The 26,375-nt window shown below is 42.9% G+C and overlaps 1 protein-coding gene and 1 long non-coding RNA gene across 7 annotated transcripts; both read left to right on the top strand.

The window, feature by feature from the left end:
- The first annotated feature begins 4,662 nt into the window (after positions 1–4,662).
- On the top strand, positions 4,663–8,022 carry LOC141282920 (uncharacterized). 6 transcript variants are annotated; one of them, XM_073816080.1, is made up of 3 exons: positions 4,663–6,814; positions 6,892–6,946; positions 7,728–8,022. In XM_073816080.1, exon 1 carries the CDS (start codon positions 4,663–4,665, stop codon positions 6,511–6,513), a length of 1,851 nt encoding a protein of 616 aa, XP_073672181.1. In that variant the 3' UTR covers positions 6,514–6,814; positions 6,892–6,946; positions 7,728–8,022. The 6 variants fall into 6 exon arrangements, with proteins under 6 accessions (XP_073672181.1, XP_073672179.1, XP_073672180.1 ...); XM_073816078.1 differs by adding an exon at positions 7,047–7,148 and having other exon boundaries at positions 4,663–6,946; XM_073816079.1 differs by lacking the exon at positions 7,728–8,022 and adding an exon at positions 7,047–7,677.
- Positions 8,023–23,252: 15,230 nt separating this feature from the next.
- LOC135718504 (uncharacterized) lies at positions 23,253–24,419 on the top strand. Its single transcript, XR_010520860.2, has 4 exons — positions 23,253–23,343; positions 23,602–23,684; positions 23,789–23,851; positions 23,976–24,419. It is a non-coding gene; the product is annotated as an uncharacterized lncRNA (long non-coding RNA).
- The last annotated feature ends 1,956 nt before the right edge of the window (positions 24,420–26,375 follow it).

Below are 26,375 nucleotides of genomic sequence, written 5' to 3'. Positions count from 1 at the left end.
TTACTAATCATCTTATTATCTGTTAGGGCTAAGACTGTGCGTGCTGCATTCCCCTACTACATATAGAAGCACGCTGCTGTTTTGTTCCTGCTTGATTTACTTTCGTTTCTTTTTCTTTATATTTTTGCTGTGTGTTTTCATCATTTTTGTCCTGGGTGATTTAGCGCGGCCCGATTTTGGAGTTGTTGGTTAAAACCTGCTCCTACTGTGACTGTATTTAAAGATCTTTTCCTCGTACGTTGGGAAACAACGAGTTCGAGGGCCGCGCTCATTCAGATTATTTATTTCTTCATTTTCCCTTTGTTCTGTTTCTCATTTTGGACTGTTTTAGAATGCTGAGATTTTCTTTTGGACATTGTTGTCTTTAAATTTATTTTCCTTTTTCTTTTGTGTTATTATCTAGCTGTTTAAGCTAGAATTTATTTATTTTTCTTTATGTTGGAAGGGCTTCTTTTGCTCCCCTGCATTATAAGTTTCCATTGATTATTTTCTATTGATTTGATTTATTTTGTTTTGTATCACAATTACAGGAGCTGTGTGTCCGACGGCAGTGAGGCTTTCCTTCACCGTGTGCTGTGTTATGCTGTGTGAGCACCACTGATAAGATCACGGGTATTGGAGTGAGTGTGTGTGTGCGTGTGTGCACTTAGTGTGATTCTCCTCTTTTGCTCCCTCTCTTAGCCTATCTGATGCCAATAGGCTACAGCTCTGAAACAATTGTGAATCCTTATTGTGGATTGTGATTTCCAGCTTTAGTAATTTGCTGGGTGACTATTATTCCTGCATTTTAAACTTTTGTACAAATAAACAAACTCTATTTTGCTACCCACGTCTCTTGCTCATTTTATTCAGTGGAATGTACCTGGGTTCCTTATAATATTTTAAGTGAACTGATTCCCTGGTCTAGTCCCAGGGTGGCGTAGTCTATTTTTATACTTTTAAGTGTTGGTCGTTACTTTCAAAAAGACCATTTCGCCACATTTTGGCGTAGTCGGCAGGGCTCCATTAAATTGAACAGAGACGTGGGGGAATATTACTTTACCAGCTGGTATTGCCATTATTTGTTTTCTTATCATTTCACAGGAACAAGACAGCAGCGTAGACTCTCTTTGAAGGGTCTCTTTGGCCATCTCTCCTGATTGTGTTTCAGGTCCAAATTTACTTCCTGCCCCGCCTTGCCTGGTGGTAAGTGTTTTACTAAAATTTAGCTATGGCAGAAGAATTACAAGAACTTCGGGATCTTGTGGCCCAATTAAGAGCTGATAATGAGAGACTTAGACAAGAACAGACCCAGATTGTTATTCCAGGTCCCAGTACAGCTCCTATTTCTACCACCTTACCCTCTGGTGCACAGCAATCTGCTGGTGCAAATGCCCCATCTACTGAGAGATTTGTGTTTGTACCCCGAGATAGGAAGTGTCCAAAATTTAGCGGTAGACCCGGTATTATCATGAATGAATGGGTAGAGGAGGCCCAGGCCTGTATGCGGGTTCGCCATTTGTCCAGAGCTGATCAAGCATTCTTTCTTTTTGATAATCTAGAGGGAGAAGCTCGGGATGAGATCAGGTATCGGTCTGAGGCAGAGAGGGGGGATCCAGATAAGATAATTCAGGCCTTAAAGGAACTGTACGGGTGTTCTTTATCATATGTAGCATTGCAACAGGCCTTTTTCTCCAGGAGGCAGCAGGAAGGAGAAACACTTTTAGAGTTCTCTATTGCATTGATGGGCCTCCTGGAGGGGGTAAAACAGCAGTCGCCACATGCCATACCAAATGCAGAAGCTCTATTGCGTGACCAGTTTGTCGAGCATGTGCTCGATATTGGTCTTCGTCGGGAACTTAAACAGTTAGTCCGCCGTGACCCTACCTCTTCCCTCTTAGATGTTCGTAGCGAGGCAATGCGCTGGGAGCGGGAGGGAATGCCTGGGGGTGCGAGAGGGCGAAGTCAGTCCGTACCAGTGGCCTATGGGGTTCAGTATGCCATACAGGGCGAGTCGCAGGCAGTTTGTTTGAGCTCCCCTCCCAAATCGGAGCTAGCAGAGTTACGGGAAATGTTGAAGGCACAACAAGAACAGTTAACCCAACTTACCCAAGGTTTCGCTCGCTTGCAGGTCCCTAATTCATATAGCCGGTCCCCACGTTACAGTAATATAGTATGTCGGAGGTGCCAACGTTCTGGCCATTTTGCCCGGGAGTGTGATGGAGAACGTGTTCTCCCTCGCTCTCCAGCAGTAGGTACATCTTCGACTGGGGCTAGGCAAGTTCGATCTTCACAGCCGTCGGAAAACTAATCCCCACCGGGCTGCGGAGTCACAGCGCGGATGGGGAGTCGTTTGGCTCAAATGTTGTAAACCGTCTAAATTCTGTCTCTCGTTTGGTGTCCTCCTGCCCTCATCTTAACGTGCTCATCGGTGGTGTTCAAGTGCCATGTTTAGTGGATACCGGTTCTATGGTGTCCACGATCACCGAGAGTTGCTTTCATCAGCATTTTGAACCATGGGGGCAGGAGCGTCTTAGGTCTTGTCAATGGTTGCAACTTACCGAGGCGAATGGTCTTGCGATTCCTTATATCGGGTATATGGAGCTCGATGTCGAACTTTGTGGTAAGGTAGTACCGGAGTGTGGAGTGCTGGTTGTCCGAGATCCTCCTGGTGGCGCCGGTGGGCATGTCCCGGGTGTTTTGGGGATGAATGTCCTTGGCCGGTGCTACCAGGAACTCTTTGGGCAACACGGTACATCCCTTTTTGATTTACCGGCAGTGTCACAGGCCCCTAGTCCCGTCACAAGGGCATTACAACATTGTAGTAAGGTTAGTGTCCAGACCTCTGTTGATCGTGTTGGTGGGGTTAGGGTGCGGGGGCAGGGGGTGTGTCACATTCCAGGTGGTACGATGAAGTTGGTAGCGGCAACCTGCTCAGAACATTATGCTACTGGTACCGTGCTGTTCGAGCCTCCAGATGCAGGCTTACCTGCTGGTTTGTTGGCCTCCCCCGCACTGGTTCAAGTGACCCGGGGCACGGTGTATATCCCGGTTGTGAACGTGGGTACCACTGAAATAATTCTTTACCCCAGGACGTCTTTAGGCACATTGAGTGGTGTCTTTGTCATTAGTTTGCCAGAAGGTATTACTGAAGTACGATCCTTAACCGCTACTGTAGGCTCTCATAGTTCCTTGGTCCCCTCTATTGTGGAGGACCAGATTGATGCCATAGATTTGTCAGTTTTGGCAGGGGAAGAGCAAAGCCGGGTCCGGGCCTTGCTTCACAAATACAAATTTGTGTTTTCAGCCCATGAGGGTGATCTGGGGTGCACTAACCTCTTGTCCCATGATATTCCGCTTCTGGACGATACCCCTGTCAGGCAACGGTACAGGCGTATACCACCTTCGGAATATGAGGTAGTAAAGTCCCACATTAATCAACTTCTTGAGGCACAGGTTATCAGAGAAAGCTGCAGCCCCTATGCGTCGCCCATTGTTTTGGTTAAGAAAAAGGACGGTAGTCTACGAATGTGCGTAGACTATCGTCAACTTAATTCTAAAACTAGGAAGGATGCCTTCCCTTTGCCTCGTATTGAGGAGTCCCTTGATGCCCTGACCGGTGCCCGCTGGTTCTCCACTATGGATTTAGCCAGCGGGTACAATCAGGTGCCTGTTACTGAAGCTGACCGGCCTAAGACTGCTTTCTGTACCCCATTTGGCCTATTCGAGTGGAATAGGATGCCATTTGGTCTTTGTAACGCTCCCAGCACCTTCCAACGTCTGATGGAGAGGTTGTTTGGTGACCAACAATGCCAATCGTTGCTTTTGTACCTAGATGACATTGTGGTGTTATCTTCCTCAGTGGCTCAACATCTGGAGCGTCTGGAAGTGGTCTTGGGTCGGTTAGGGGCTGAAGGACTAAAAGCCAAATTAGGGAAGTGTGCATTCTTTCAACGTGAGGTAAAGTATTTAGGGCATGTGGTGTCGTCCCAAGGTGTGTCCACAGGCCCAAGTAAAATCGAGGTGGTATCTCAGTGGCGCACTCCTACAAGTCTGTCTGAGTTGCGTTCGTTCCTGGGTTTTGCCAGTTATTACCGCCGTTTTGTCGAGGGGTTTGCCAAGTTGGCGGCCCCTCTGCATAAATTGGTGGCCGAATTGGCAGGTGGTAAGACAAAGAAACGTAGAGAGGTGAGTTTTAATGGTGCCTGGGATGAGATTTGTCAGGATAGTTTTGAAGCTTTAAAGCGGAAACTCACCTCTGCCCCTGTGCTTGCCTACGCAGATTTTACTTTACCATTTATTCTGGAGGTTGACGCAAGTTTTAGTGGTCTGGGGGCAGTTCTTTCCCAAGAGCAGGGTGGAACCGTGCGGCCAATTGCGTATGCCAGCCGCAGTCTTCGGCCCACTGAGCGCAATATGAACAACTATAGCTCTATGAAATTAGAGTTTTTGGCGCTCAAGTGGGCCATGGCTGAAAAGTTCCGGGAATATTTGTTGGGGCACAAATGTGTTGTCTTCACCGACAACAATCCCCTTAGCCATCTATCATCGGCAAAGCTTGGGGCGACTGAACAGCGTTGGGCAGCACAACTTGCAGCTTTTGATTTTGAGGTGAGGTATCGATCAGGCAGATGAAATAGAAACGCAGATGCTCTGTCGAGGCAGCACCCACTCGACTCTAGCATGTTAGGGGACTTGCTTCCAGGCACTGCAGTTCCTCGTGCTGTACAGCAGGGGGCTGGTACGCAGGTAGCCGTTCAAGCCACTCAAGCAGTGATCACAGCCCTGCCCAGTTATACCACTGCAGAATTGAGCTCTTTGCAACAGGCAGACCCTGTGATTAATGAAATTTTGCCCTTTTGGAAACGAAAGGTGTTCCCTAGAGCGGAAGAACGCAAACGGTTGTCTAGGCTGGGATTGATCCTGCTTCGTCAGTGGGATCGGTTCATTGAGAGAGAGGGTGTATTGTATCGACGAGTGTTCCGCTCTGATGGGGGTGAGGAGCGTTTTCAATTGATTTTACCCACTACCTTAAAATCTGAGGTTTTGAGGCAGCTTCATCAGGAGCATGGGCACCAGGGGAATGAGCGTACCACTGAGTTGGTACAGCAGCGGTGCTATTGGCCTGGAATGTCCTCAGAAGTGGCACGATGGTGCCAGGAGTGTGAAAGGTGCCAAGTCGCTAAGCATGGGGGTCCCACTGCCCGTAGTTTTATGGGCCATTTGTTGGCGTCAAGACCTAACGAGATCGTAGCCATTGACTTCACTGTGCTTGAACCCTCTCGTTCAGGAGTTGAAAACGTCATCGTGATGACTGATGTCTTCACGAAGTACACCATGGCTGTCCCCACACGGGACCAACGGGCGGAGACTGTGGCCCAGGTTCTTGTGGCCGAGTGGTTTTACAAGTTTGGGGTCCCTGGTCGGATTCATTCCGATCAGGGCCGAAACTTTGAATCCTCTCTCATCCAGCAGCTCTGTCAGTTGTACAAGGTCGAGAAGTCTCGCACTACTCCTTACCATCCGGCTGGTAATGGCCAATGCGAGCGCTTCAATAGGACGTTGCATAATCTCCTCCGCACATTGCCTGTTTCTCGGAAGAGGGACTGGGTGTCTTGCCTTCCACAAGTACTTTTCTGTTATAACACCACCCCGCATCAGACCACTGGTGAGTCCCCATATTTTCTAATGTTTGGGCAAGAACCACGGCTCCCAGTTGACTTTTTGTTGGGCAGAGTTCAGGAGGTGGGGGTAGGTAATGTTCATGAGTGGGTTGTGGAACATCAAACTAGGCTCCATGTGGCCTTTGAAGGGGCACGTGATCGGCTAAGGGTGGCAGCGGAGAGACGTAAAATACATCATGATCAGAATGTGCGGTGTGTGTCACTTGAGGAGGGCCAGTTGGTTTACCTCCGTGAGTGTGGCATGAGAGGTCGCCATAAGATCCAAGACTTGTGGAGCCCAGTTGTGTATAAAGTAGTGAAGGCACCTGTTGAAGGGGGTTCAGTATATACAATTGCACCGGTTGATGAGTTGGGTAAGGTAAGGCATGTTCATCGCTCTTTGTTGAAGGCCAAGATTTTAGGGGACCGTCCAGTTTCGAGCCCTCAGGATAGGCCTTTGGCGGATGGGGCGCTGCCTTTAGAGGATGAGCCAGACGAGGGCGATTTGCTACTGTTCGTCCCTGAAATCCCCCAGGCTCAGAGTCCGGCTGTTAGTGATTTAGTCCCTGCAGCTGTTCAAGCTCCCTTGGATATCTTGGACCCTTGCCCCCAAGTGACGGTACCTGGGATACCAGTAGCCCAAGGACAGCACCGTTCTGGAGAGATGGGTCTCGCTCCGGGATCTGTTACTGTGTCTGTAGGCCCACCAGGCACTGAGGTAATGGCTTTGCGGAGATCAACGAGACCCAGAGCAGGCCAGCACTCCAATGTCCATCACCTGCCACGGTCAGTGGAGGTGCCTGGTGAGGCTGTGCCCCTAGGTGGGTCTGTCTCTAGTGGGATCTCTGTCATTTTCAGGCCTTGGAATTGATAAGTGGAATTGTGGGGTTGCCGTATTCTATTGTCGGGGCGACGATACAAAAAGTAGGGGTAGATTGTGGCAGATTAGTTAGATCCTCCCTGTAGTGACGTCATGTTATTGGTAGCCTATCGTCCCGCAGGGAGGTGTGTATAAATGGCTGTTTGGTGCGGGCCGGATGTGCGTCATCTGTTCTGTGCCTGCGCTCTTCCTGTTTACCGGCATTCAACAGAGGTCTGTGGTTAAAACACAGCCGTGTGGACATTCTAACACCGCTTGTGTCATTTGGTAGGGCTTTGTGTACACTGAAGAGGTAAGCATCTTTAGCATTCGTCTTTGTCTGATACCGGATTATGGTATAGTAACACTAGTGCTTTGTGTCATTTGTAGTCTATTGTAAACAACCGTTACGTGCTGTCTGGCTCGTTACACTGCCTAGTCCCAGGTACGTAAGATTTAGTATTGCCAGAGGTTTTAGGTGATGTGGTGTGGGGGTCAGTTATGTTTATCTTTACTGCAGCATTCCCGTGTGTTTACCGTTTGAGTTGGGACATCCAATATATGCTGTTTGGCATCTACTTCATTTCTATCCCGTGGATACTGACGTCAGCTCTGCTTTTTGGTGTGGCAAGCGGCTGCATTATTTGGTATGTGCGTTTATATTTCCGATTGCTGTTTATAAACTATAACTAGTTTACTAATCATCTTATTATCTGTTAGGGCTAAGACTGTGCGTGCTGCATTCCCCTACTACATATAGAAGCACGCTGCTGTTTTGTTCCTGCTTGATTTACTTTCGTTTCTTTTTCTTTATATTTTTGCTGTGTGTTTTCATCATTTTTGTCCTGGGTGATTTAGCGCGGCCCGATTTTGGAGTTGTTGGTTAAAACCTGCTCCTACTGTGACTGTATTTAAAGATCTTTTCCTCGTACGTTGGGAAACAACGAGTTCGAGGGCCGCGCTCATTCAGATTATTTATTTCTTCATTTTCCCTTTGTTCTGTTTCTCATTTTGGACTGTTTTAGAATGCTGAGATTTTCTTTTGGACATTGTTGTCTTTAAATTTATTTTCCTTTTTCTTTTGTGTTATTATCTAGCTGTTTAAGCTAGAATTTATTTATTTTTCTTTATGTTGGAAGGGCTTCTTTTGCTCCCCTGCATTTAATAAGTTTCCATTGATTATTTTCTATTGATTTGATTTATTTTGTTTTGTATCACAATTACAGGAGCTGTGTGTCCGACGGCAGTGAGGCTTTCCTTCACCGTGTGCTGTGTTATGCTGTGTGAGCACCACTGATAAAATCACGGGTATTGGAGTGAGTGTGTGTGTGCGTGTGTGCACTTAGTGTGATTCTCCTCTTTTGCTCCCTCTCTTAGCCTATCTGATGCCAATAGGCTACAGCTCTGAAACAATTGTGAATCCTTATTGTGGATTGTGATTTCCAGCTTTAGTAATTTGCTGGGTGACTATTATTCCTGCATTTTAAACTTTTGTACAAATAAACAAACTCTATTTTGCTACCCACGTCTCTTGCTCATTTTATTCAGTGGAATGTACCTGGGTTCCTTATAATATTTTAAGTGAACTGATTCCCTGGTCTAGTCCCAGGGTGGGGTAGTCTATTTTTATACTTTTAAGTGTTGGTCGTTACTTTCAAAAAGACCATTTCGCCACATAAGCAAACAAGCATATGCTAATAGTACTGGAGACGCTGACAGAGACAATAAACTGCAGGAAAGGACAATAGAATTGCGCGAAATTTTGAACGGTCAATATGACCGCTATGGCTGAAATAGGTAGAAATGGTCACATTTTCTTTGCCTTTTGTGTAATTTATATAAAATCTATTGTAAGTAAAAATACAAACACTTTTAGGAAAAGTCACAAACCAGCAAGATTGTATTTTTTTAATTAACAAAGTTATTGTAAATATAAATTTCAAAACGGTCATTTTGACCGTCATGGCTGTTCTAGTGTTAAAAGCCTTTAAAAGGATTTTACATGTTGCTAAGTGATTATGAGTTCATAAAGGCATTTGTTTTTTTGTGTTGCTTACTTTTATTAAAATGATTTTCGACAATTTTGGGGCAGAGGACCATTTATTCTGATATCAGTTTCAGTTTGGGTGCTCATGACAAATTCACTGCAATTTTTTTAGCATAATACGAATAGTATTTTTAACCCTTTAAATAATGTGTGAATAATACATTACTCTATTAAGTAATTGCATTACCAAATTATTTAACATTTATTATGCATTCAAGAAACAAGAAAGCTATACATAATGCAGAATGTCTAGTCATGACTAATTAATCATTTCATGCGTTGTGATGACTAGTGCTACATGTCAGGTTTGTGCTGCTTTCTGACAGTCAAAGATTAAAACCTGCTGCAGTCACAAGAAACGTTTTTTTGCCAATTTTGAAAAGTTTTACTTTTTAACTTTTTACATTGGTTTGTAGTGGGTGGAAATCCCATTACAGATACAGAAACAGATCTTGGCTTCAATGCACATTCCTATTGTCCACATATGGTATGTTGTGTTACCAGTCATCCACACGAATAGCAAACCCCTACCTTAATAAGATTTAGCTTTATAAAGGAACTAAATGCCTTATAGAATTGTGTTTTAATCATCAGATGCCCTGTAAAACTGTAAGCTTTTTTCATATTTTCTATTTTTCCTTAATGTTTCTCTGACTGGCAGCCGTAACTTCAGAGACAAACTCCATTCAGAAATCGTATTGTCATGAAAGTAGTATCATTTGCATGTGTCACGGCCGGGGGCGGACCCAAGGTGACTAAAAGGCCACGCCCCTCTCCAACTTCCACCTCGAGGAGGTTCCCAAGACCACTCCAATGACCAGACAGACAAGTATACTACAGTTTAAAAGTATAGCTTTATTTAAATAGTTAAAAGAAGAAGGGGAAGGGGAAAGGGCAATTAAAACTAATAAGACTTCTTCTCGCCTCCAGGGCAGTTTGGACCAAGGAATGGGGACAGGGGCTCCTTTACGGCTTGGTCCTTGAATCCGTGGGGCCCTCCATTCCTTCTGGAGGCAAAACAAGTAAAACTCTGTTAGTAACTTGACTTCAACACGGGACGGCAACTAGCCTGCTTTTTCATCCGTATCTCCTGCACTCTTAGGTTTTTCCCTGTGGGGGCCCCTCGCTCTCTTCGGGACGGTGTAACAAGGCAAAGGTAAGTATTTCACTCTCTCTCCACAGTTCGTTTCTTCCTCCGGGTGTGAGGGGCTTAGGCTGTCTCGTTCACTTCGAGGCGGTGCACTAGGACAAAGGTAGGTATTCCACTCTCTCTTCACAGTTCGTTTCTTCCTCTGGACGTTGCTTTAAGCACAGACAGGTTAACACATCACACAGGTAAGTTACTCACAGGGCTTGGACTGTCTCGTTCACTTTGAGGCGGTACACTAGGACAAAGGTAGGTATGTCACTCTCTCTTCACAGTTCGTTTCTCCCTCTGGACGTTGCTTTAAGCACAGACAGGTTAACACATCACACAGGTAAGTAACTCACGGGGCTTAGGCTGTCTCGTTCACTTCGAGGCGGTGCACTAGGACAAAGGTAGGTATTTCACTCTCTTTTCACAGTTCGTTTCTTCCTCCGGGCGCTGCTGTAAGTACAGGTAGGTTTATCACATCACACAATTTAGTTATCCACGAGGTATGGACTTCTCGTGTACGTTGGACAGTGGGCTTTCGCACAACGTTCGTGCACCGTATACCTTCACCCGTCTGCTTACGCCTCAGGGGTGTCGTGGGGACGGCTGGGTCGAGTGCTACGGAGCCGAACGCTTCCCTGGCTCTCCCTCCTTGCTTGGACAACTGGGGGCCACGAGCTGGGGCGAACTCTCGGTGAGGCTCCGCACACACCAAGGGCTTCTGTGGAGTAAATCCAAATACTACCACGACCCAAAATCCTTACAGTGCACTTAGTTTGCTACTCACTTGGACGTAGCGCTGGGCTTCACCACTGTCTGCTTTCGAAAGTGAGGTGGTTAATGCTGACACACAGGGGGGCCGAAAGGTCTGAGCTCTTCTTCACACGGGGCGCGAGCCACGACGTGTTATCCCTTCCTCACGAGCCGTCCGAGGTGGGGGCGGTTCTGGTCGCTACAGACACAGCACACACTACAAGCTTGTGTAAACACCAAATGATAAGTTCACTCACCCCACAGCACTCGACACACTCTCACGTGAATTTCTGGACTGGACCACCTGGCCTCGACCGGTCAGTGAGGCTGGCTGGGCATCGCCCTCACTGCAGGAGAGACAGTATAGTATATAATAGAACACAGTCAGCACAACCCCTGTATGTTGTTTGCTACCCGTTTGGCTCACCCACGCTTCTTGTATCCACAGGGCCAGACGACCTACAGCATCAGCTCCCAAGTCGTTCCCGTTCGCACTTCCGGTTGTCCCACGGCTCACCCACGCTTCCCTTCGCAGTGGGGCCAGGTACCTTTAACACACTCAGAATACACACTAGCAGCCTTTTGTCAATACAGCATACACATGCAACAGCGATTACTCACTCGTTGTTTGATCTCACAACCTGTTTGTACTTCCGGTTGTTCCACGGCTCACCCACGCTTCCCTTCACAGTGGGGCCAGGTACCTTTAACACACTCAGAATACACAATAGCAGCCTTTTGTCAATGCAGCATACACATGCAACAGCGGTTACTCACTCGTTGTTTGATCTCACAACCTGTTCGTACTTCCGGTTGTTCCACGGCTCACCCACGCTTCCCTTCACAGTGGGGCCAGGTACCTTTAACACACTCAGAATACACAATAGCAGCCCTTTTGTCAATGCAGCATACACATGCAACAGCGGTTACTCACTCGTTGTTTGTGCTCACAACCTGGGGTTTCACTGCACTCATTGATTCTGAATCATCACATCCACAAGTAAATCCGCCCACAAATCTCTTCACCTAGTCACCTTTTGCCTCTTTTCTTCCCCAAGGGATCGACGTGGATCACTACGGCGGCTTCCACAACAGCAAACACAGCGTGCACAAAGTACACCAACAGCACCCATCTGATATCTTCAAAGGCCTTTTTGTACTCTGCTTTCTCCTCTGATCAGCCTATCAGGAATCGCCGTGTCAATCGCCCCGACCTGCGTGTAATTTGGCTTGATTTAGCATTCGGGGAAACCCCGGAAATCCCGGTGTTTAGAGTTAGAACCCATCTTCCACACTTTTGGTTCCACCCTCACAGATCGTCACCTGGTGACACATGCATGTAAATAAGATACTGTCAAACAGATCAAATCTGAAGGTTGAAATGTACAACTATGAAATATATGAATGTCAGCTACCCCGACTAGTGTCAACAACGTAATACTAAACATGGTACAAAATATGTATTATGTGTTCCAAAACCAGGGAAAGAGAGGTCATCCACAATGTGTACAGGTCCTGAAAAGGTGGCAGATTGTAGCCAATAACCTTCTCAGCAGAACAATTTTTTACCTGCTTTTAACACCTCAACTTTGAGGACAAGTGTAGTTGATGTGTTAGAAGCAGGAAAAATGGTCATGAATAAGAATCTGAGTGACACTGACAAGAGCCAAATTGTGATAGCTAGAAGACTGGGTCAGAGCATCAAAGTAAATCTTGAGGGGTGTTTCCAGTTTGCAGTGGTCAGTACCTATTAAAGGAAGTCCAAGATGCACGTGGGGAGCAAAAACTGGCCGATGTGGTCCGATCCAACAGATGAGCTACTGTAGCTGAAATTGCTGAAAAAGTGAATGCTGGTTCTGATAGAAAGGTCTAGTCTATCCCTCGACGGGTCAGGGCTGTTTTTGGGGGCAAGGCTGTTTTGTTAAGGGAGACCTACACAATATTAGGCAGGTAGTCATAATGTTATGGCTGATCAGTGTATAATGTTTCATAATAAAATGACCCTCTTCTAATTTCCTGAATGATGATGTATATTATACTGTATAAATGCAACCTGCATCTTATCCTTTTTACAATTATTCTGAGTTAATACTGCACAAATCTGGCAGCCCGCCATAAACATGTGTAGCAGCACTACCCAGAGACAGGCTGAATAAGTGCTTTAATTAGAGACAGGTGACTGTGGGTGTAGGTGTGCATAAAAGGAAGGTTTCCAGCATTGTTTGAGCGTGTTGAAGTGTTAAATGTCTAATGTTTTCTTGGTGGATCTTTGAGCAGTTTGGGACAAGCATTTGATTGTGGACTTGCTGCATTTTGGGTAGGTCACAGTGTATAAATTAGTTTTATTTACGATGAGCTGTTGACTGCATGTGCTTTGTTCATTTGACTCTATTAATCAGGTTTGTATACTATCGTAAGTTATTTAATGTAAAGGGAGCTGTTGTTAGTAAGAGCTCTATTTGTTTACATAGTATACATGCCGGGTGTAGTTAGTCCATCCTTTGACGTGTCAGCAGTGCTGACTCGCAAATAATCAGCTTAACCCTCTGGGGTCCGACCATTTTGGGACACTGTCAGAGGTTCTGACATGCTCTTACATTTGGTCTTTTTTCAGTTGCTTTAAAACATAATAATGGCAAGTGTCTCATACCACTGTGTTCAGCACAAACTGGGCTAAAATATTATATGAGCTACATGTATGTACATGTTTGTATTTTTGAGAGAAAAAGGTTTATGCGTGGTTTTTAAAAAAGCAAAAATTTTAAGATCTGTTTTCGTAGACATTTTGAACCTTGGGGGAAAGACCGCTTGAAGTCCTGCCAGTGGCTGTTATTGCGTGCCGCAAACGGGCTTTCCATTCCCTACATTGGATTTTTGGAACTAGAGGTTGAACTATGTGGTCATGCTGTACCAGAGTGTGGTATTCTGGTTGTTAAGTATCCCCCTGGAGGCATTGGCAACCAAGCCCCTGGTGTCCTAGGAATGAATGTCTTGGGACGATGTTACCAGAAACTGTTTTGACAGCATGGTTCGGCACTTTTTAATTTCCCTTCTGGGGCAGTGGCACCTTCTTTGAGACAGGCATTGCAGCAGTGCCATCAGGTAAGTACTCACCCTTCTGGTGGGTCAGGCTGCGTTCGGGTACGTGGTCCTCGGACACAACGAATAGCAGGTGGTACTTTTACGTTAATAGCGACCTGTTCAGAGCAGTTTGTGGATGTGGTAGTGCTCCTTAAACCCCCAGAGTCAGGATTACGGTTTATGTGCCAGTAGTCAATGTGGGTACTTAAGATGTTATGCTTGACCCGCATAGGGTTTTGGGTAACTTAAGTACTGTACATGTAATAAGTTTACCTGCAGGAGTTACAGAGGTTAGGTCTAATACAATATCAGCCGGTTCACCAGTGTGTCACCTCACGGTACAAGCACAAATAGACACGATCGATTTGACTTCATTGTCTGCTGAAGAACAGAGCAAGGTAAAAGTCTTGCTACAGCAGTATGAGTCAATTTTTGCCGCTAACGAAAGTGACTTGGGTTGCACCAATCTCATTTCTCATAACATTCCATTGGTAGATGAGGCTCCAGTAAGGCAGCGACATCAACGTATTCCCCCTTCAGAGTATGAGACCATCCGGGCCTATATAAATTAGTTTTTGGGGTCCCAGGTCATTAGGGAAAGTTGCATCCCATATGCCTCCCCTATTGTTCTGGTGAAAAAGAAGGATGGTAGTCTGCGCTTATGCGTGGACTACTGTCAATTGAATGCTAAAACCAGAAGAGATGCTCTTCCATTGCCTCGCATAGAGGAGTCACTGGATGAGCTGTTGGGGGCCCGATGGTTCTCTACGTTAGATAAAGACCGCTTTTTGCACCTCATTCGGGCTATTTGAGTGGAATCGAATGCCGTTCGGGCTCTGCAAGGCTTTCTCTACATTCCAGCGCCTGATGGAGCGGGTCTTTGGAGACCAACAATATCAGTCTCTTCTGTTGTATTGAGATGACATCGTAGTCTTCTCATCATCTATTAGCCATCACCTGGAGCGGTTAGGGGTGGTGTTTAAGGGCTTGGAGAGGGAAAATTTAAAAGTGAAGCTAGAGAAGTGTGCCTTTTTCCAGCCTGAGGTAAGGTATTTGGGTCAAGTTATTTCGATCAAGGGAGTTGCTACTGACCCTAGTAAGATTGAGACAGTGGCCCCAGCCCTTTACAGTTAAGGAGCTGTGTTCCTTTCTTGGCTTTGCCAGCTACTACCACCGTTTTGTGAACGGTTTTGCAAAGTTGGCTGCTCCTTTGCATCGGCTGGTAGGAGAACTGACGGGAGGTAAGCGTAGGTCAAGGCAACAAGAGGGAGATGTGTTTTTCAACACTTGGGGTAAGGAGTGTCAAGATGGCTTTGAGGAATTAAAACGTAGGCTACCACCGCCCCTGTGTTGGCATACGCTGACTTTATCAAGCCCTTTGTCCTTGAGGTGGACGCGAGCCATGGGGGACTAGGGGCAGTCCTCTCACAGGAACAGGATGGTAAAGTGCGTCCAGTTGCGTATGCCAGCCACAGTCTTAGACCCAACAAACGTAATATGTCAAACTACAGCTCCATGAAGCTGGAGTTTTTGGCACTTAAGTGGGCTATGACTGAACGTTATCGAGAATATCTGTTGGGAAAGTTAAAGGGTGTGTGTGTGTGCGTGACTTATAGCATGTGTAAAGTGTGAGAAGGACACGTTGTTTAATGTGTTTAGTGTGTATAGTGTGTGTGTGTGTGTGTGTGTGTGTGTGTGTGTTTGTGTTTGTGTGGTAAATGGATTATGGTTTAAGTGAGGAATGAGTGCTAGTTTGTTTACTTTATCTTGTATTTTGTTATAAATTATGATGTGATTTATTTAGTTTTTTTTTGTTTATTTGATTTAATATTGGTTTCACAAGTTATTGTTTATTTGGTTATTTTGTGGAGCGTGGTATTCTATTCAACTGTTAGATCGGTCGGGGAGGAGTGTAACTTCTCTAAATATTTCTTTTGTTTTTAATTGTTCACTGAGTGGTTTGATGTGTAACTTTTTGTTTCTTTGAAACACGTGTGGTGAAGTGAGCCCAAAGAAACTTGTATTTAAAGTGTGTGGTGAAGTGGAAATTTGTTTTTCTTTATTTCTCCCTGTTATCCGATCTGAACTTTTGATGTCTGGTACCTAATCTACTGTTTTTAAATGAGGCTAGCTTCACTAGTCTTGTGCTAAAGATATTACATTAAATTGTGGTATAAAGAAAGTATTGTTATTTTTTGTATTCATGTCTCCTCTGAATCTTTGTGGGAACTAACCTGTGTGCCATTATTTATATTTCCCTGGGTGCAACTTCCAGGGTGGCGTAGTCGGTGTTACAAAGACTTAGGTGTTTACATAATCTTTAAGATGTTCCAAATAGTACCTTGTTAAAGGTAAATTGTGTTTAGAATAACACCTTTGGGTGCCACACATGCAAATATGAGGTGAAGTGAATCAAAGGAACTTTCCCCCACTCAGAATTACACGTTCGTATTGGCCCATTTATGATCAATCGGTTTGACCTGCTAAGGTTAATAGGTCCCTACACTCATGCATCTTCAGTCAGTCCCCAGGGATCAGAAATCCCATCAGTTTAGTTTTGTCATGTTGCTGACCCACCTATAGGACTTAACAGATTTCCATCTCATGTAAGGCAAATGGAACCATCCTGACATGCATCAAGGTCTTTTGTTTTTAAGCCAAGTCAATGCAACTATCTGATCTACATTTATTAGATGTGTAATGAAATGTAAGTTTTAAACCCCTTTAACATTAGGCGCTTAAAGAAACTAATGTTCGGGTGACCTGTGATCACTTCACTTTTAATCCCTTCTCCTTTGTTTTGTGTAGTTACATATGCTTACCCATAATTTAGCTGAATAAACCTTTATTTGTATTTATGATTGTTCCTGTTTGCTTCTCACAAACTTATGCCAATTAAATGGTCCCATCTTGGTAAATTGATAGTTGTGAGTAGTACTGTACTGTGTATTAGTAAGAACATTACCTGACTGTAAAAAATATTTTTCTTAGAATTGATTTGCAAGGTAAACATTCACTAGCCAGATATTTCAGCTCATTATTACATTGATTCTGATACATCAGGTAAATTCAACAAAATATGCAGAGTTAACCATGATCACTTTTACACATTTCTCTTGTGTGAAAAGACAAATTCCCTTACAAATGAATGCGGAGAACGCGACCAGGTTTACATGGTTCCTGTCTCTTTACATGTAATTGTTGGAGAATGCTATGAAGTTTTAAAAAACATTGATCACTGAAGAATATGTTAAGATTTAAGAACAGTGTCCTTGGTGATCCATGTGTTGCAGGTCCCCATGTCCCATGTCTTTGAGAGTTCAAAAAGCAGAGACAGGGGTATGAGTATAGTAAATGTACATAAGCAAACACATTAATTTTCAGGTTAAATGATGCTTCAATTATTTACAAGCATACACTAGGATTGCATCCAGTTGAGAAATATATGGAAAAATGTTCAATTATAGGTAAACTATTCCTTTAACCAGTGGATTTAAAAACATTTTATTTTAAAGTACATTATCAGTGCTTAATTAATTTATCTTTGATGTCTAAAGGTTTGCTCACACAAATAAAGATGGTGCAGGTTTCAAGGTTATTTGTGATTTATGAATGAAAGTACCCTTTCATTATCCCTGGAGCCATGGTAGGTTTTTACAGTGTCCTTGTAATATAAGATACATGCATTTACTATAGTTATAACAGTAAAATATATATAATTACAAAGTAGGGGTGTGTTGATCTAAGGGCGCACTCACACTATCCAAACCAAACCGCGCTCGGGCGCGTTTGACCCCCAAAGCCTGGTTTGTTTGACTAGTGTGATCGCTCTGTTCCGCGCCCGAGCGCGGATTGGTTATTCGCGCCGCGGCCGGGTTGAAGAGGTGGGCCGGAGCGCGGTTCACTTGGGCTCAGGCGCGGAAGGCTGTGGTGTGAGCGCATTCGCGCCTGAGCGCGATTCAAAAGGTGAAGACGTCAGTTGCGCGACCACTACCTTCATCTGCCTCCGTAAAAACATTTTGATACGCGCCGCGGGGTTACGTGAATGTCCGAGCTGCGCATGTGACAGATGAACTAAGCAATATGATGACATGTGATAGGGCTATAATCGCGCACCAAACGACTCCGAATAAAAAACACAGACTTATCATTACGGTAGGTTCCAGTGTTAAGAGAGAGCTTTACTTCCTGCTTTTTTCAAAACAATCGCATCTTAATGATGAAAGCGCACCCGGACTCGGATCGATACAAGTACAGTGTGAGTGCGTGCATCTGGGGGAGTAGGGAGGGGTGACAATCGCGCTGGGGCTTGGTTTGGTTTGGATAATGTGAGTGCGCCCCTAGACTGAGCACTGGTCGAAATCACTAGATTTGATATGGATCTGCTCTGATATAATCCATTAACCTGTGAGGTAAATAAGTTTAGCAACATGCTGTATAGAGCAGGGGTCTTCAACGTTTTTTGGGGCAGGGACCCCTTAGATGAGAGGCATGGACCAGAGACCCCCTGATACTAAATGTGTAAACAGAGATATTTAAGTAAGCAGGTACGAGAAGCTGCTTTTTGTATTAGGCACAACGGAAAGTGGAGTAAACCACAACTGTTGACCAATCAGAATCAAGGACTGGAACCAGGGTTATTATAGTAAACGAAAACTATCACAAAAACTATAATGTGAACCTGCAAAACGAACTAAAACTAAATAAAATTAGGGAAAACAAAAACTTTAAATGTTATTAGATCAGCAGTTGAACACTGAGTCACTTCTGATACTGGATCATAAATAAGCAGATGTTGCTGGATCATTAATGACCAACAAGTGGCAGAATAATGTCTATTAGAACCCTTGACCTGCAAAGCAGCATCAGGAGATTTGTATGACGCTGTCCAGGCAGTGGATCCCTACCCCAGAGCCAACAGTCTGGTTCAGAAAACATTATCTCATTGTTAACGGTTAGATTATTAAGACAACCTATCTTCTGCTAACAGACCATTAAAATAACTGAAGAAGGCCTACTTATTTCAGTGTACTGTACACCGAAGCAGTGGCGGCTCCAGACAATTTTGATTGAGGGGCAATGGGGGGTCCTGGTCATTTTAAGGGGGGTCACATGAAAACCAACAAAAAAATACAGTGAACACGGCTAATAACTGCATATTACTGCTACTAAACAACAAAAACAACACAGCATATGAACTACTTTGTTTTTAATTAATTAATAAATTGCAGTTTACAAACAATATGCTCAAACTTTAATCGCCATAGCCACACCCATGACAGAAAACAAAATAGTATCTATTCTCATACTCTCGCCACCTTTTGATTGCCCTACTTCTGTCCAGTTTCTGTCCCTGTCCTCTTCTCTGCTCCTCTTACTTTCCAGTCTCCTCCTGTCTTATTCTCTGCTCCTCTTAAGTCTTCAGTCTCCTCTGGTCTTCTCTCCATTACAGTACAATTTAAACCTGTTAAAATATTATGTAAGGAGTGTACTCACCACTTAAAAGAGAACAATTTGCTTGTTGTTTTAATTGGCTGCAAAGTGATCAATAACAACATCTACATCCATCTCTTTCATTCTTCTTGAGCTGATTGCCAGCAAGATTGCTGGTTCAGACATAAAGTGTTTCTGAGGTAGGTTTTTAATCACTGTAAGCAGAAAAGGCTCCTCTCACAGGCAGCTGTTGATACAGGCAGTGTCATGGAGAATCACACAAGTTTGTATAAATCAATGAAAGCCTCCTTGTATGGCCTCAATAGAATCAGCAAGTCATGGGTGCTGTTGAGAGAGACCCCATTTTGTTTATTTCTCTAAATGAGGCATTTCAGTTGAGGTAGTTCTGCTGAAAGGTTGTCTTCTAATATCCCATAGTGCCTAGCCATGGGTTGAAGGGCATCTTGGTGCAGGAAGGTCTTGTGTTTTGGATTAACAGCTGCAACTCCTTTCATTACATGGCAACTGTCAGCAGAGAAGCACCTATTCAATAAACTGATTAAACGGTCAAGTACTGGTAAAAAACAGTTGATTTTGTAGTCTTCTGGTGTATCCTTTTCCTTGTGTGGCTATTGCTGACATGAAACTGCTACAGGTGGGAGGGCTGTATTATTTTTCTTTTTTGCCTCTTGGTGCTGCATGTCAATGCCCACTCTCTCACACATGTCATTTGCGCCCTGCCACAAACGGGTCCAAGTTTCAACATTGCGTTCTTCTTTGAGTGTGTCAACCAGTGCAAAGACCAGATCAATGGTGGATGCCAAATTAAATCTGTGGCCTCTAGTTGGTCAGATTAAGTTTTTGTGAGCCCAAATATGTTCTCCAGCATGTAGATTTGCAAAACAAACTGTGCATCAATCAAGCCATTTAGTGATCTAGCCTCAATAGCTATATGGCTATTTGTTTGATTGCTGACTTCCTCAGTGTGGCTAAGATGCTAGGGAGGGTTTGCTTTATTGCACAAAGACTATAGTACTGACATGCCCATCTGGTATCTGATAGATGTTTTAATTCCACAGCTCCTTTCTAAAGTTGTAAAGTAGCTGAACTGTAGCAAAGCAGTCAGCAACTGGTTTGACATTATAGACAGAGTCAACTAAAACCAAGTTTAATCTGTGTGCATGGCAGTGGATGTACACTGCATGTGGGACTTCTTTGCGAAATGTTTTCTGAACACAGTTGTTGCAGCCAGACATTAAAGATGCCCCATCATAACATTGTCTAACAGATGTATTTTTGTCTATATTGAATTTAGCCAATGCCCCTTTCACTGTCACAAGTGAAGACTCCAAACCATCAGCTGGAACAAAATCAAGGAACTCTTCATAAATGTCATCATTGTGTATGTAGCGCAGAACAAGAGATATCTGCTCCTTTTTGCTCGCATTTTTAGTTTCATCCACTATTTAAGTAAAGTGCTCTCCTAGTTTAATTTCGTTACTAACCTGTTCTCTCAAAATGCCGGCCATTATATCAATTAACTCGTTCTGACACACTTCTGTGAAATCAAACTGTCCACTCAAGAAACAACACTGATTGACAATCAATTTCACATGCTGTTGTGCAAATGGAATAGACAACTGGTGGAAATTATAGGCAATCAGCAAGACACCCCCAATAAAGGAGTGGTTCTGCAGGTGGTGACCACAGACCACTTCTCAGTTCCTATGCCTCCTGGCTGATGTTTTGGTCACTTTTGATTGCTGGCGGTGCTTTCACTCTATTGGTAGCAGGAGAAGGAGTCTACAACCCACACAAGTGGCTCAGGTAGTGCAGCTCATCAAGGATGGCACATCAATGCGAGCTGTGGCAAAAATTTTTGCTGTGTCTGTCAGCATAGTGTCCAGAGCATAGAGGCGCTACCAGGAGACAGGCCAGTACATCAGGAGACGTGGAGGAGGCCGTAGGTGGGCAACAACCCAGCAGCAGGACTGCTACCTCCCCCTTTGTGGAAGGAAGAGCAGAAGGAGCCCTGCAAAATGTCCTCCAGCAGGCCACAAATGTGCATATGTCTGCTCAAACAGTCAGAAACACACTCCAAGAGGGGGGTATGAGGGCCTGACGTCCACAGGTGGGGGTTGTGCTTACAGCCCAACACCGTGCAGGACATTTGGCATTTGCCAGAGAACAACAAGATTGGCAAATTTGCCACTGGCACCCTGTGCTCTTCACAGATGAAAGCAGGTTCACACTGAGCACGTGACAGACTTGACAGAGTCTGGAGATGCCGTGGAGGATGTTCTGCTGCCTGCAACATCCTCCAGCATGACCAGTTTGGCAGTGGGTCAGTAATGGTGTGGGGTGGCATTTCTTTGGGGGGCTGTACACCTCTCCATGGGCTCACAGAGGTACCGAGATGAGATCCTCAGACCCCTTGTGAGACCAAATGCTGGTGCGGTTGGCCCTGGGTTCCTCCTAATACAAGACAATGCTAGACCTCATGTGGCTGGAGTGTGTCAGCAGTTCCTGCAAGAGGGAGGCATTGATGCTATGGACTGGCCCGCCCGTTCCTCAGACCTGAATCCAATTGAGCACATCTGGGACATCATCCACCAACACCATGTTGCACCACAGACTGTCTAGGAGTTGGCGGATGCTTTAGTCCAGGTCTGGGAGGAGATCCCTCAGGAGACCACCCTCCACCTCATCAGGAGCATGCTCAGGCATTTTAGGGAGGTCATACAGGCAAGTGGAGGCCACACACACTTTTGAGCCTCATTTTGACTTGTTTTAAGGACATTACATCAAAGCTGGATCAGCCTGTAGTGTGGTTGTCCACTTCAATTTTTAATGGTGACTCCAAATCCAGACCTCCATGGGTTGATAAATGTGATATCCATTAATAATTTTTTTGTGTTTAATTCATTGTCTGTTTGTGTAATCGCCATGTAAGTAAAGAGAGGTACAGTTTTTCTGGCTCGACCTCATTAGCACTAATGTGATCCCACCTACCACGTGCGCGCCGCTCATATGGAAATTACCTGATGCGGGCTATGCAAACAAGATCAACGCCCCCAAACAATGCTTTAAGAAGCAGCAAGTTTTGACAGTTTCATTCACTTAATGCGCTGTGAAGATGACACGCTTTACAGGTGAGGAAGCTCTACAGATGCTCCTGGACAGCGAGGAAGAGTTCACCGTTTCATCAGACGAAGAGCAGGACTCCGACGATGAACATTTGTATTTTAAAGAGTGAGTTGATACAGCTGAGGATATAATTTCTGAAGAGTAAGTTGTACTTACATTTGTTGAAATGTTGTGTGATGTAAACTTTTATATACTGTATACTGACTATTTGCAAGCAGATATTCATAATGACTTTATAGAAACGTCTCGTAATTGGCAACTTGTATTTACATTAAAATGATCTTACATTAAACCGTATGCATAGTGTAATGTGAATATGTTATAAAGCAATATCACTACTATAACTATAGTGTTCATGCCGACTTATCAATAAGGCTTCTTTACATGATTATTTGCTCGGGTGTAACGATGTGCTGTAAATGAGCCCGGAGATATGTCATGCGTTAAAGAGTATGATTTTATGGTGTAATGTAAATATACAATATGTCATAAAACAATATCACTATTTAGAATATATTTTGACTAGTGTTTATGCCTCAACAAGTCTTGTTTACGCGACTATCTGTTCGGGTGTAAATGTATCGATGTAGTATCGATGTGCTGTAAATGTGTCCGGAGATATGTCATCTGTTAATGTTTAGCCATAATATGTCCGGTAATGGCCCGTTAACAAAGATATACAGCGCATCTATGTACCCAATTATCTTATCTCAACTATGCTTTACTGCCTTATTATTGCTTTATAAGTTTGTTACTGGAGAGAATACATTATATTAATTATTAAAAACTTTTGTAAGAATGTGGCTGCATCACATTTGCAGAAATGCGACAGACATTCATACAGGGTAAGTCACATTTGCGGGCTTTTCTGTTTTATTACTAGACTATTACTGATGTTTTGCTTAGTAATTTGGAAAATACAAGATGCTAATAATGTTTCTTTTATATATATAAACATATCTGTATTTTCCGAAAATACATGATACAAATAATGTTTGTTTTTTTTAGGAATGTGGCTTCACCGTCATTTACTCGCACAGGGCATGCAGAAACGAAACCGAAATTCATAAAGTGTAAGTTACATTTACCGGCTTTATTTTTTCTCAATATTAGTATAACTGATGTGTTGCTTGATTTTTTTATGCATAAAACTATGATTGTTTTTTTGGGGAATGTTGCTGCTTTCACCTTCGTTTGATACTCGCATTGGGAGGGCACGCAGAAGCGCAATTGAGAACAATAAAGAGTACGTCCACATGTAACCATTTTTTTATGTTAAGCCATAAATATGTCCGGTAATGGCCCGTTAACAAACATATACAGCGCATCTATGTACCCAGTTATCTTATCTCAACTATGCTTTACTGCCTTATTATTTTTTTATAATTTTGTTACTGTGGAGAATACATTATTAATTATTAAAAAAATATTCTCAATATTAGTAATACTGATGTGTTGCTTTGTACTTTGAAGATACATGATATTAATTAAGTTATGTTTTCAGGAATATGTCTGCAAGACCAACTTCGTCTGGTACTCGAGGGCACGCAGCTGAGCAACTGGGAACAATAAAGAGTACATCAACATGTACCCATTTTTCTGTTATGCCTGCACTATATTAGTATTACTGATTTGTTGCTTAGTACTTTGGAAACTACACGATGATACTAATTATGATTATATTTTTTTAGGAATGTGGCTACTCACAAACGCCATAGGTCTCCTTCAGTTCTCAAAGCAACTGAGAATAGTGTGTAGGTACAGTTTATTAAAGTGTCACTACTACAGTAAAATACTGAGTAATATTTTTATTTTAGATTTTGTTTAAAAATGTTCTAACCCAAACCATTTATTTATTTACAAATTTACCACTGACAGTGATAAGGCCCCTGTTGCAAAGAGAGTCAAGACCGTTTTGTCATGGAAAACAGAGACTGATATTGATGTGGTTCCACACACTTTGCGTTTCTTTCCTGCACGGGAACCTGGACCACAGCACACACACCCCTGAGTCTCTTCAAAATGTTTTTTTTCCTGAGGATGCAGTTTTAACTCTATGCCATAACACCATAGCTCAGGCTGCCAGGGCAACAGCAAAGGGTTGCAAGTATAAATGGAAAGATGTCAGCGTCACTTTCATTCACAGCTGACATTTAGAATCATTTTCTTTTAATTAGAGCCATATTGTACTAGTCATATAGAATATTGTTACATGTATACATATTGTTACTTTATTATTTATAATTACAATGAAGCTTCTTTATTTATAATTACAATAAAGCTTCTTAACTCTATTGTTTTGTTCATGTTTTTAGCATTTTTTGGAACCCTATAAGACTTTTATTTTACTAATTTCAGATATAAAATAAAGTCTTAAGTCTTTTGTACTTTATTGTAACCTTTTTTTTTTTAACTACAAGCAAAATATTCTCTCTTTAAGTCTCCCCACATTCATTATTTTGTCCCAACATTCCTCACTGAGCCATTAGGGTGTTGGGTCTCTGGTGTGAAACACATCAATATTCATGACCATTGACCCTCTCTTGCATATTGCTTTTACACAGCAAAAAGTGTCTTAAAAAAAGTTAAATCAATGTATTGTTTCATGTGAATAAGTGGGTAAAATGGTTTTTACATCTTTTTGTTGCAAATTCTCTACTCTACAAGAGAAGATAACTTTTTTGCTTGTTAACGAATGTTTAGGATGTGTTCCTTGGTCTTATTTTAGCAACTTATTTTTTTCTTTTTTTTTTACTAAACACGCATAAACATCATTTACCTAAAAATACAAACATGTACATACATTTATCTTACATATTATTATAGCACAGTTTGCAGTGTTATGTGATATTAGCTATTAATGTGTTTTAAAGCAACTGAAAAAAGACCAAACGTGAGAGCATGTCAGAACCTCTGACAGTGTCCCAAAAGGGTCGGACCCCAGAGGGTTAAACCACTGGGTGTGCTGTATTGAATCAGGCAGATGTATCAGATAACTTGCATATATATTTGTGTAAAGGGGATATTTACAAAATAATCAGCCTCCACCAAAACAACCCCAAAATTAATATTCACAATATTATAAATAAGGCAAAATGAGCGAAAGCAACCAGGCCCGGTTCTAGGCATGGGCATTTGTGGTGCAGTTGCGGCTCTAATATCCAGGACCATTTCCACTTGATTCCATACATACTGATAGGCAGTAGCTTTTAAATGGTCCTGTGCTTATTTGTGTTCACGCTCTATATAATATAGATAATTTATAATAGCAAATTAAAATTATGGTAACACTTTATTTTAAGGATCAGAAATTAGTTAGCAATTAATGACTTATAAGTGTATGTGTAACTGACTAGTTAGCAGTGTTGGGAACGTTACTTAAAAAAAGTAATTAGTTATAGTTACTCACTACTTGTTCCAAAAAGTAACTGAGTTAGTAACTGAATTACTCTATAATAAAAGTAACTCGTTACCAGGGAAAGTAACTATTTGCGTTACGGTTAAAAAAAAAGTTGCTATATGTCAAAGAATTTGTATTTTTTTAGCAGTTTTCACATGTCAGTTGAAATGAGTAGAACAGACAGGTGTTCATACATAACTTTCCATATTTATTGCACGTCAACAGACAGCAAGAGTTTTATCCTACACTTCAAGTATTATCTTTGTAAGAAAAGTAAACAGTTACACCATATAAAGTGCATTTAACTTCAGCAAACTAAATGAAATAAAACTCTCTCAACCTGAGACAACTGGTCAAGTAAACAACCTGTACTTCCAAGTGTTTTGTTCACAAAAAGTTAACTTTTAAACAACAAAAAGTGTGTTTGCTCTGTAGTCGTATTCTTAATTAAATAAATCAAACTCCCAATGTCAGACAACTGGTCTGGTAGACATTCTGTACTTCAGGTATTTTCTTCAAAAGTAAACAGTTAAATAATATAAAGTGTGTTTGCAATAACTGTAGGAAATTAAATAAATCAAACTGAGATAAATAGTCTGGAAGATATAGGCTGCTGTATTTCGTTTTCTTCATTAAAAAAGTAAAGTTTAACAATATGATTCATTAAATTAGAGTTGCTTACAACGGATGTCGACAAAGTCTTCGCTCCCGGACATAATGTACACATTACATGCACGTTCTAGCTTTGACCACAATGAATTTGAAGTAGTGCTTATATCTCCACCTTGAAAATGCCAACTTTTCATCGGATTGCTCCTCCTGACTCGCCATCTCTTCTGCTGCCGCGAATCTCTGTTTAGCTGTTGCGTGTGTGTGGG

The sequence above is a fragment of the Paramisgurnus dabryanus genome, chromosome 10 (genome assembly GCF_030506205.2).
Source record: "Paramisgurnus dabryanus chromosome 10, PD_genome_1.1, whole genome shotgun sequence".
Lineage (NCBI taxonomy): Eukaryota > Metazoa > Chordata > Actinopteri > Cypriniformes > Cobitidae > Paramisgurnus > Paramisgurnus dabryanus.
Note: the sequence above shows the minus strand (reverse complement) of the source record. Positions and strands in the feature narration are given on the sequence as shown.

Excerpts from the sequence above, each read along its gene's own strand:
- LOC141282920 (XM_073816080.1), top strand. The coding sequence starts at position 4,663 with ATGTTAGGGGACTTGCTTCCAGGCACTGCAGTTCCTCGTGCTGTACAG.